Raw genomic sequence first — 12199 nt, 5'->3', positions numbered from 1 at the left:
TTCCTCTAATATAAATTCATTTATATTTTTGCTACTTCTATTTTAAATTTCTGGTCTGTAATTTTTCCTTTATGTGGTTGTATGTGTGTATCTGCATGCTTATGTGTGCATGTATATGCAGGTGCCTACAAAGGCCAGAAGAGGGTGTCAGATTGCTTGGAGTTAGAATTCCAAGCAGTTATAAGCTGCCTGATGTCAGTGCTGGGAGCCAAACTCAGTTCCTCTGCAAGAGCAACTCATACTCAACCCCTGAGCTGTCTCTTCAGCCCCTATGCTTTCTTTCTTTCTATTAGTCTTTATTTACCAGTCATTCTTAATTATTCATTGATAGAATTAATAATATACTTCTTTGAGAATGCAGTCCTGTTGACCATTTTTCGTGTTTCAGAATACATTCTTCAGGCTACGTATGGTGGCACAGGCTTTTGATCCAAGCACTCAGAAGCAGAGACAGGTAGAGCCCTGCGAATTCAAAACCAGTCTAGTCTACATAGAAAGTTCCAGGCCAGCTGTTTTTGAGACAGGAGCTCAAGCTGGCTTTCAAACTCATTTATTTATTGGTTTTTTGAGATAAGATCTCAATAGCCCTGTCTGGCCTAGAACTCACCATGTGTGCCAGGCTTACCTCGAGCTCAAAGAGATCCATCTGCCTCTGCTTCTCAAGTGCTGGGATTAAAAGTGTGAGCTACCATGCCTAGCTTTTAATTTTTTTTTCTTTTTGTATGAGTTGGCACATATGTATATGCCCATGTATGTATGTAGGTATGTACATGTTGAAGTCACAGAGGTCAATGTCATGTGTCATTCATCAGGTGCTATCTACCCTTTTTTTTTTGGTCCTTTTTGAGATAGGGTCTCCCTGTAGCTCCAGCCAGCCTGGAACTCCCACAGATTCACCTGCCTCTGCATCCCAGTGCTGGGATTAAAGGGATGAGCCACCGTGACCAGCACTATCTACCTTTTTTTATTTTTAAGAAAATTTTTATTAGTACTTTAAAATTATATGTATGTGTGTGTTTGTGTCTGTGTGTGTCTGTATGTTTATCTGTCTATGGATTTGTGCAGTACTGGAGTTACAGGCTGCTGTGAGCCACTTGACATGGATGCTGACAATTGAATTCTGGTCCTCTGGAAGAGCCATCTCTCCAGCCTATCTACTTTGCTTTTTGAGGTCTTTTCTCACTTGGCCTGAAACTCTCCAATTAAGGCTAGACTGGCTGACCAGCAATCCCTAGGGAGCCTCCTGTCTCCACCTCAATGCTTAGATTACAAATGCTGGGCTGGAGGGATATTGCAGCCTTTTTAAAGGCTAAGGCTAACAAATGCCTGACACTATACCTGGCTTTAAAAAATTTTATTTATTATGTGTATGAGTGCTTTGCTTGCATATATATGAGCACTTTTTCATACAGCACCCACAGAGGCCAGAAGAGGGCACTACATCTCCTGGACACGGAGTTATAGATGGTTGTTAGCTGCCATGTGGGTGCTGGAAACCAAACCAGGGTCTTCTGTAAGAGCACCCACTGCCTTTAGCCACTGAGCTGTCTTTTTGAGACAGGGTCTCCCTGTAGCCCCAGGTGGCCTAGAACACACTGTATAGACCAGGTTGGTCTTGAACTCACAGAGATCTGCCTGCCTCTGTCTGCCTCCCGAGAGATTAAAGGTGTGTGCCACAGTGCCAGGACTAAAAGTGCTAGGATTAAAGGTGTGTGCCACAGTGCCAAGCCCTAAAGCATCTGTGTTTATTCTCATTGCCTCATTGCTGTCATTTCAGATAAAGAACAAAGTACATCAAAGATTCAGGATACTGGTGGCCCCACGCCTTTAATCCTAGGGCTGGGGAAGCAGAAACAGTCAGATCTCAGTGAGTTTGAGGCCAGTCTGAGTTTCAAAGTAAGACCCGGTCTTAAAAAACAAAACAAAGCCTGTCATGGGGTGCATGCCTGTGGTCCCAGCACTTGGGAGGCAGAGGCAGGCGGATCTCTGAGTTTGAGGCCAGCCTGGTCGACAGGACAGCTGGGGCTACAGAGAGACCCTATTTGAAAAGAACCAAAAAAGAAAAAATCAAAACAAAACAAAAAAAAAGATAGAGAATATCTTACTTTTTTTTTCAGTACCCAGTATATTTTTATTGCTGTTTGTTGTTGGGTTATTTTGGAGGGTTTTGTTTTGCTTTGTTTTAGACAGTGTCTCACTGTGTAGCATTAGCTGGCTTGACCCTCCCTATGTAGACCAGGCTAGCCTCAAACAGAGAAGTCCACCAGCCTCTGCTGGGATTAAAGGCGTGTATCACAACTCTCAGTGCTATATTTGTAATTTTCTATTTTAAATCAAAAGCTAGAGAGGACCCTCTGTAATATTTTACCTACTCAGAATCCTTACAGCGTACTGTATTGTGTTAACTTTATTGGCAAACCATAAAATTGAAATGTTAAGATGTTTTATTAAAATCAGAAACACAATTACAAATGAGTCTCATATAGTTCCAATCTGTTGCAGAACAGTTCCTGGATAATTGGTAGTTGGACAGTGGTAGTAAGCATTGCATTTCCCATGTCGTCAGTGCCTAGTTTGTTGCCTGGCAGAGTAGAAACTAAATATTTAAAAACTGGGGATAGGGCTCAGTGATAGAGTGCTTGCCTAGCACACATGTCTCTCTGTGTTCAGTCCCCAGCACTAATGAGTGAATGATAGCACAATGGCAGTTGTTTCATGAAACAGCCTCTGCGGTTAATTTCGTGGTATTTATATTTCATATTGTTTTTTTAAGGCTACTGATGCCCGGAGGGCTTTTCCTTGCTGGGATGAGCCTGCCATCAAAGCAACTTTTGACATTTCACTGGTTGTTCCTAAAGACCGAGTGGCTTTATCAAACATGGTACGTATATGTTAATAAGTCTATTTAAAATTTTAACAGCCTTTGGTATATTTGGTTTGTTGATTAGATATGTGAAACCACTTGACATAGTGCTGACTACATAATAGGAATGCTGCTGTTTTCTTTATTTTCAGTTGGCCCCTTTTTCTCAATTGCCTTTTTTAAAGGTTACTGTCCAAATACCATGAGATTTGTGTGTGTGCGTGCGTGTATATATATATATATATATATATATATATATATATATGTATATATGTATTAAATATTTGTGTGTGTGAGAGAGAGAGAGAGAGAGTGCGTTTGTGTATACATGTATGCAGGTCCTGGAAGAGCAACCCGTGCTCTTAACCACTGAGCCATTTCCCCCCCAGCCCTCTCAGTTTCCTTTTGGTGATTTTCTTCTACAAGGAAGAAATCCCCTGTTAAATTCACTGGCATGATTATCTGCTGTTTTGTTTTTAATTTTTATTTATTTTATGTGTATGTGTGTATTGCCTGCAATGTAGGTAAGTGCACCCATGTCATGCAATGCCTGTGAGGACAGAAGAGGCAGTTGGATCCCCTGGAACTGGAGTTAGGACAGTTGTTAGCTGCCATGTGGGTGATGGGATTTGAACCCGGGTCTTCTGCAAGACCAACCAATGTTCTTAACCACTGAGCCATCTCTCTAGCCCCTGTTTTGTTTTGTTTTTGAGACAGGGTCTCATTCTGTGCCCAGGTTGTCATGGAATTCTCTTTGTACCCCAAACTGAACTTGAACTCTCAGCAAAATTCCAATTCTTTAGCCTCTTAGCTGCTAAAATTACAGCCATGAGCTACCGTGCCCTGATAATATACTTCGTTTAGTTTAGGGACATAAATAAGAGGCAACCTTCATTTTTATTATCTGAACGAAAAAGGTCTTCACTTTCTCATTAAATACTAGAAGAAATAGCTATATAATAAATGTATTTAGGTTTTCGGCTGATTATATTCTTTGAATATGTTCTCTTTACTATTGTTGATCATAAATAGGTTTTCATCATTTAAATTGTCTAAGGACTAAGCCGGGCATGGTGGTGCATGCCAGTAGTCCCAGCACTTGGGAGGCAGAGGCAGGCAGATCTCAGTGAGTTCAAGGCCAGCCTGGTCTACATAGCGAGTTCCAGTTCCTGAAGCTACAGGGAGACCCTGTCTCAAAAAAAATTATCTAGGACCACCTTGTTTAAGCTATGTAGTAGCCTAGCTTATACTCTTGACTCTGGGGAAGTTGAAGAAACACCTGAAAATTAGTAGCTTTTGGGGGGCATGGTGACTCATGCCTGTAATCCCAGAATCTTAGCGACTAAAGCAGAATTGCTAAAAGTTGGAGAATGGGCTACGTAGTGAGTTTCTGTCTCAAAAGGCAGAAATAAACAGCATCATTTAGCTTTTGCCTGTTTGTTAGTGGGAGAGAATTCTGTAGAAAACGTACTTTAATATTCCTAGAGAAGAGGCTAATGTATTAAAATGGAACATCATTTACATTTTAAAGTGAATGAATTTGTGAGGCCTGTTTCCTGAATAAATCTTCCTTAGAAGAAAGGCTAGAGTCTAAGAAACTAAGAACCTGAGTAGGAAAAATGGAGAACTCAAAAGGAAAATTAGGATTTAAAGGTAAAGTGGAAATTTCTTCATGCTTGCTTAGAGCCAACTTTGCTACAGAAGATAGTTGAGATCTAGGATCACTATGTAGACCAGGCTGGCCTTGAACTCACAGAGATCCACCTGCCTTTGCCTCCCGAGTGCTGAGATTAAAGGCGTGTGCCACCATGCCCAGCAGGAGTACATACTTTTTAAAATGAGATATGGCATATTTACATGTATTTTTGTTAATAATCATTTTCTCCCAACCTTTTTGTCACTTGAAAAATACTGAGGTCTTATGTAAAAACATCCCACTGCTTGCCATATAAATGTATTCAAGAAAAGTTGATTCATCTTTGTTCTCATAAATTCTTGAGTTTTGTTGTTGTTGTTGGGTTTTTATTTTGTTTTGTTTTGTTTTTTTTGTCTTTTTGAGACAGGGTTTTCCCGTAGCCCCAGCTGACCTGGAATCCCCCCTGCCTCTGCCTCCCAAGTGCGGGGAATTAAAGGTGTAGGCCACCACATTCAGCTCTTTTTTCTTTTGTTCTTTTCTTTTTTGGTCTTTTTTGAGACAGGGTCTCCCTGTAGCCCCAGCTGGCCTGGAACTTACTTTGTGAACCAGGCTGGACTTGAATGCACTGGGATTAAAGGTGTACGCCACCAAGCCAGGCTGGATCACTTTCCTTCTAAAGAGGAAGAGCCTATGGCAAGAACACTGGATTAGCTGGGATTAAATAAACCATTCTAGAAAAGGAAAAGGAGTATTCAGGACTACAGTTTTTGCCTGGTATTTACTTAAAAATATCAATGTAAATCTACTTAAATTTTCTTTTCTTTTTTTCCCCCCCCCTTAAGAATGTAATTGACCGGAAACCATATCCTGATGATGAAAATTTAGTGGAAGTGAAGTTTGCCCGCACACCTGTTATGTCTACATATCTGGTGGCATTTGTTGTGGGTGAATATGACTTTGTAGAAACAAGGTCAAAAGATGGTGTATGTGTCCGTGTTTACACCCCTGTTGGCAAAGCAGAGCAAGGAAAATTTGCGTTAGAGGTAAATGTACTTGAAGAGGATTGTTCCAACAGTCCATAACTCCAGGTTGGGGAATTTGCATTTCTCATAAATTATTAGTACAGTTATTTGTAATTTAATTGGAAAGTTATTTTGCTACTTTCGTTTTATTTTTAGTAGAATTTTGAATGTGCCAACCTTGATGTTACATTAATATTTTATAAAATAATGATTCAGAGAATATGAAGGAGTGTAGCTAGGGGCAGAGTGTGTTCAGCAATGCATGAGGTCATGGGTTCAATCTTTGGATCTGGATTAGAGAGAGAATATAAATGCAGAATTTGTGGAATTAACATGAAAATATATAGTTCTGTTTTCATACCGGTTATAAATGGGTTACAATTTGGCCAGTGATACAAAGCTTGGGGCCAACAGAGTCTTCCAAGGAAGAAGGGCTCCCTGGGATCAGTTTCTAGAAGCTTGTGATACTTTGGCATACAACAGGTTTCCTTTGTGGATTTCTACATGACTCATAATAAAATATTAATCAGATGATTTGTTTGTACTTTTATAGGTTGCTTCTAAAACCTTGCCTTTTTATAAAGACTACTTCAATGTTCCTTATCCTCTACCTAAAATTGATCTCATTGCTATTGCTGACTTTGCAGCTGGTAAAGTAAATTTCATTTTATTGCTGAATTGTCATGACTTTTATTTAAAATTTGTGATTTTTGAGGAAAAAGTATGCACATATATCAATAAATGTTTATATTTATTTTATGAAGGTGCCATGGAGAACTGGGGCCTTGTTACTTATAGGTATGTTAATGACACATTCCCCTACTTTATCTTTGAAAACACAGGCTTCAGAAAAGTTTCACTCCTATTCACAGTTGACTAGTTCATGCTTTGTGATCTGGAGTAAATTTTTCTGCTTTCCCCATGTTTCATGTGTATTTTAAGCATGCAGATGGACTTCCTCTCTGCTGCCACTATCTGAGGGTGAAGATTCTAAAAGGGAACATCTGGCACTAGTAGCATTTTTAGCTGTGTTAACTGTGGTTCTCCTTTCAGTGCCTTTCCCGGCAGTTGTTACCTAGTCATTAATCCAGCTTGAAGAACCTCCCCTGATTCTGTGTTTCTGTGTCTGTCACTACAACACAGACACATGGGTTCTTGCCTTCTACTTTCAATGACCTTTTTAGATGGGCTAAGTTTGGGATCGCCTGTTTGGTGCTCCTTTTGGAACCTTGGAATGTGTCTTCCACTGCCACTTCCCTTACGTCTTCTCTGGTTAGCACAATCTTCCCTAATCACTTAGACAAAAGTTTTTCAAAGACTTCAGACAGCAATCTGATAAATTTGTGCCATGTCTTTGGTCTTCAGCTTTATGAAGTGTATTAGGGAAGTCTGCAATCTTCCTAAACCTTTTCCCATCCTGCTTATGTTGAGGAATGTTTTCTTCATACTACTAAAGCCTAACATAAAACTCATTCATACTGTCTGAATGCTTCTGTATTCTGTATGACTGCTTTAATGACCATGCTTTTATTGTTTTAATTTTTTTTAAACACAGGGAGACTGCATTACTTATTGATCCAAAAAATTCCTGTTCTTCATCACGCCAGTGGGTTGCTCGGGACATGAAACATGAACTCGCCCATCAGTGGTTTGGAAATCTTGTTACTATGGTATTTAATATTTTTAAGTGCTTAAATATATTCATCTTTGTCCTCTTGTACATTATTTTGGCCACATACTGCTTCAGATTTGACTATGATACTGTGCACCCCCCCAAAAAAATTGGATTATAGAAACATTTTTTTTCCTTCCTTTTTCTTTTTAAAGGTCTTCCTCAAAGCATTGATCAGGGCTATCAAATAACCCAGTGGTTGAGTGCTTGCCTAACATGTTCAAGATGCTTAATTTGATTCCCCAGCATCACCCCTATCACCCATGAGACAGAGAAAGAGGGAGAAACGTTGATAACATTGAATCAGAAACAGAGCGATGAGACCGTCTTCATTTAACAGAAAATACTTCTTACACTTATATAATTTGTTTGCAAAAAGGGGATATTAAGATACTAATTTGGGTGAAAGAAAAATTCATCTTAGATAAAGAATTGAGCAATGAGATTCCAGGCTAACTATACTTTCTTGAGTCATCTTTGTTTTGTTGTTCATTAAAAGAAATGTGTCACTAAAAGAAATGTGTAAACATAAAGCATGTCTTCATTCAATTTAAGTGGTTGTAGGAATCATTGTTGTAGTTCCCTAAAACACATTGAAATTTCATAGAATGAAAGGGTTTTTTTTGTTTGTTTGGTTTTTTTTTTTTGGTCTTTTTGAGACAGGGTCTCTCTGTAGCCCTAGCTGTCCTGTCCTGGAACTCACTATGTAGACCAGGCTGGCCTTGAACTCACAGAGATCCTCCTGCCTCTGCCTCCTGTGTGCTGGGATTAAAGGGGTGCGTCACCATGCCCGGCTAGAATGAAAGTGTTTTAAAACTCTGTAGAATTGGGCTGGAGAGATGGCTCAGAGATTAAGAGCACTGACTACTCTTGAGGAGGACCCAGGTTCAGTTCCCAGCACCCACATGGCAACTAACAACTGTCCATAATTCCAGTTTGCACTACACAACACGGGTGTACTCACACACATTCAGGCAATACACTCATACACATTAAATAAAAATAATAAAATTTTTTTTAAAAAAACAAACTGTAGAATAGAGGCTGGATAGATGGCTCAGCGGTTAAGAACACTGTTCTTGCAGAGGACCCAGGTTTGAATCCCAGCACCCCATATAGCAGCTAACAACTGTAACTCCATTTCCAGGAGATCCGACAACCTCTTCTGTCCTCTGCAGGCATTGCATGACACAGGTACATTTACCTACATGCAGGCAATACATGCATACACATAAAATAAAAATAATAAAATATTTTTTTAACAGGTGTGCAAAAAAATGTAGAATAAAGTTGTATTTAAATTTCAACTGTTCATTGAAGTCTTCACTTTCTGTAATTTTTGCAGTGAATGATAAACCTGATAGTCCTGACATTTCACTTTTTACTCTAAATAAATTCTGTCTCTGTCTGTAGAAGCCAGTTATGTTAGTGCTTAAATATAGGGTTTTAATGAGTGAACTAGAAGTGCCCGAGCAGGGAAGACTGGAGGCTGTGGAGCTAGCCAAATTCTTTGATCACACTGTAGGCTGCCAAAGAGCTGGCTGGAATGTTGGTTAAGTTCACATGTCTTTAGAAATAAGCAAAAAAGTAAGACATGTTATGACATATCTGAGAGTGTTCCTAGAGAAAATCACTCAGTCTTTGAAAAGAAGCCCTTTCCTTTTTCTTTGAATGTTTAAAACTTGACTTTTGGGTTAAAAAAATTTTTTTTTGAATATAATTTTACTGGAACTGCATGTGTTAATGTCCATATTCAAATGTATGTAAAAATTCTTTTCTCTTAATGTAGCAAGTCTGCTACTTTTTTTTTTTTTTTTTTTTTTGTCATTTTGAGACAGGGTCTCCCTGTAGCCCCAGCTGTCCTGGAAATCACTATGTAGACCAGGCTGGCCTTGAACTCACAAAGCCCCGCCTGCCTGTGCCTCCCAAGTGCTGGGGTCTACTACTTTTTACCAAATCATCTTTTTGTTCAACTTTGAGAAAACTTGGTTTTGAAATTACCAGCAATAAGTTCTAGCAGAGGAAATATGTACATACGGTTTTCAAATACCTTTCTACTAAGCTTGTGTAACTTTCCTAGTTATTAATGTCAGTTGTTTCATAGATGGAAATTCCAAAGGTTTGGGGTTGACTTGCTTTCAACCAGCTTATATAAGTGGGGTCTACTAGTGTCTGAGTGACAGACAAGTAAACAGTTACCGCTTAATATTTAAAATTTTTTAAATTTCTTTTTTTTGTTATTTTTTTAAACATTTATTATTTTTGTTTTATGTGTATGAGTGTATGTCTGCATGTGTGTAAGTACATCTGTGTCGTGCAGTGCCTATGGAGTCAGAAGAGGGTGTTGGATTCCCCTGAAACTGGAGGTATGGACTGTTAGCCACCATGTAGGTGCTAGGAATAAATCCTGAGTCCTCTACAAGAGCAGCCAGTGTTCTTAACTGCTGAGTCATCGCTCCAGACCAAAATTTTTAAATTTCTAGTGCTCTTTTCTTTTTTTCTCAACAAAAGTTCTTTGGCCTCTGTCTTAGACTCATATATTACTTTAAGAGAATTAATCCGGGATTGGAGAGATGGCTCAATGGTTAAGAGCACTGGCTCCTCTTGCAAAGGACTTAGGTTCAGTTCCCAACATCCACATGACAGCTACAACTGTTTTAACTCCAGTTCTAGGAGACTCTGCCACCCTCTTCTGACCCACACAGATATTACTCACATGTGGTACACTTACATACATACATACAGGCAAAACACTTATACTCATATAAATATATAAATTTTAAAAAGAGATTTAGCTGGGCATTATGACACATGCCTTTAATCCCAGCACTCAAGTGGTAGAGGCAGGCAGATCTCTGTGAGATTGAGGCCAGCCTAGTCTACATGGTGAGTTCCAGGCCAGCTGGGGCTATAGGGAGACCTTGTCTCAAAAAGACGAAAAAACGCCAGGCATGGTGGCGTATGCCTGTAGTCCCAGCACTTGGGAGGCAGAGGCAGGCAGATCTCTGTGAGTTCAAGGCCAGCCTGGTCTACATAGTATGTTCCAGGATAGCTCCCAATTTAAAATAAAAAAAAAAAAAAAAAAAAAAAAAAAAAAAAAAAAATACAACAAACTGTCACTTAGTTTTACATTATGTAGAGAATGCTTTATTAGCTTCTGTAATCAAACCTGCATAGATAAGGCCTTGAATTTACTATAGTGTTATCTCTGTACAAATGGCTATTAATTTCTGTACAATACTAACTTAACATGGTAAAAACTGGGATACTTTTTTCCCCAAAGTTGTATCTGTCACTCATTTTATTCTTACTATATATTCTTGTTAATAGTTGAGAATTTTATATTTTCAAAATATTTAAACATCACTTGTTACTGAAATATTTCCTGCCATGACATTTCATTTTATATTCCTTATAGAAGCCATACTATTTTTTTGTTTGTTTGTTTATTTAGCAATAAAAACTCGGTCAACATTTTTCTAGTCACTGTGTAAGTAGTTTCCACATTTCCTTATTTGGCTCTGATAGCTGTGGCTTGTTGGGGTTTTAAAGAGAAATTCTTGACTCTCGGCAGTTCTCTAGTGACTGCCCAGCCTGCTGCCCTCTTGCAGTGTACTCAGTAAATTGTTCTTCAGAAGGGGAGGAGGGGGGCAGGGAGGAAGAGGAGAGAGGAAAGACATCTTTACTAAATTTTATTTTGTTGGGGGGCAGGGTCCTGACTCTGTAGCCCAGGGTGACCTTAAACTGGTGATTCTTCTGCCTCAGCCTCCAAAGTGCTGGGATTATAAGACTGCACCACCATACCTGGCTAAACTAAACTTTACAGGCTGATGTTTTTCACCCCTCTCTTGCCTACACTTACCCGCACTATTTTCCCTTTGTGTCCATTTGTGCCCCTCCTTCCTCCTTTTTTACTTTTGACAGTAAGAAGCTACTTAAGCACGTTATTACCAGTTTACCTTTCTTGGTCCTCTCTTTAATTCTTTTTTTCCCTAAAATGTGAATTCTACTAAACTAATTAGAGTTGAATTTTAGTTCATTAAATTACAAATTTTCAAGTGTGATAGAAGGGGACATGGTTTTCAAATAAATGAAACGATTATTTTGTTTTTTCACCTGTTTCTGCCTTCTGTTTTTAGGAATGGTGGACTCATCTCTGGTTGAATGAAGGCTTCGCATCCTGGATTGAGTATCTGTGTGTAGATCACTGCTTTCCAGAGTATGATATCTGGACTCAGTTTGTTTCTGCAGATTATACCCGTGCCCAGGAACTTGACGCCTTAGATAACAGCCATCCTATTGAAGTGAGCTATACTTTCCAACCATTGGCCTGTGGATGCTCTTCTTTTCCATGAAATAAGTATTTGTTATATCTCAAGATGCTTAGGACTCTGAAATGAAGAGAAAGCTGATGGGTGATTCCCCTTGGATTGTTTCTTGTTTTTGTTTTTGAGTTTATAGTTCCAATCTTAACTCTAGCATTTCTTTTTAAGGAGGGCAGTGTGAAAATATGGTCTTTATAGAAGCAAGAACTGTGGATGTGTTTATTGAATAGTGTGAGGAAAACCACATCTATTAAATAATACCATAACTGGTTTCAACAGAAATCCTGGACATACTTTATTATCAATTTCTATGCTTTGTTGACTTCTCTTGACCCTGCCTGTCCTTACTGTTTGTAGTTTGCTTTTTTTTTTTAACTTCGTTTAATTATTTATTTATTGAATTTAAATTTTTGTTTTGTTTATTATTGTTGTTATTGTGTGTGTGTGTGTGTGTGTGTGTGTGTGTGTGTGTAAGAGAGAGTATGTGTGTCAGTGTGAGTGTGAATGGTATGTATCGGGGAGGGGGTGCACATGCCACAGCACTCGTGTGGAGATCACAGGACAATTTTTGAGAGTTTGTTCTCCCTTCCACTGTGGGTTCTGGGGATCGAACTCAAATTGTCAGTCCTCACATGGCAAGATCTTTTACTTACTGAACCATCTTGCCAACACTTATTTTTA

At 39.0% G+C, this 12199-nt stretch overlaps 1 protein-coding gene across 1 annotated transcript in view; it reads left to right on the top strand.

Moving 5' to 3' along the window:
- The window catches only part of LOC103743834 (puromycin-sensitive aminopeptidase-like protein), a 57036-nt gene that overhangs the window by 42945 nt on the left and 1892 nt on the right, over positions 1 to 12199 (top strand). The window contains exons 5-10 of the mRNA XM_008845329.2: positions 2774 to 2881; positions 5342 to 5542; positions 6075 to 6171; positions 6286 to 6319; positions 7077 to 7191; positions 11333 to 11497. Of these exons, the coding sequence (XP_008843551.1) occupies positions 2774 to 2881; positions 5342 to 5542; positions 6075 to 6171; positions 6286 to 6319; positions 7077 to 7191; positions 11333 to 11497 (720 nt within the window). The remainder of the gene's footprint in view (positions 1 to 2773; positions 2882 to 5341; positions 5543 to 6074; positions 6172 to 6285; positions 6320 to 7076; positions 7192 to 11332; positions 11498 to 12199) is intronic.

The sequence above is a fragment of the Nannospalax galili genome, unplaced genomic scaffold (genome assembly GCF_000622305.1).
Source record: "Nannospalax galili isolate Female #2095 unplaced genomic scaffold, S.galili_v1.0 scaffold1382, whole genome shotgun sequence".
In the NCBI taxonomy this organism is placed as follows: Eukaryota; Metazoa; Chordata; class Mammalia; order Rodentia; family Spalacidae; genus Nannospalax; species Nannospalax galili.
This window is presented reverse-complemented; position numbering and strand designations above follow the sequence as displayed.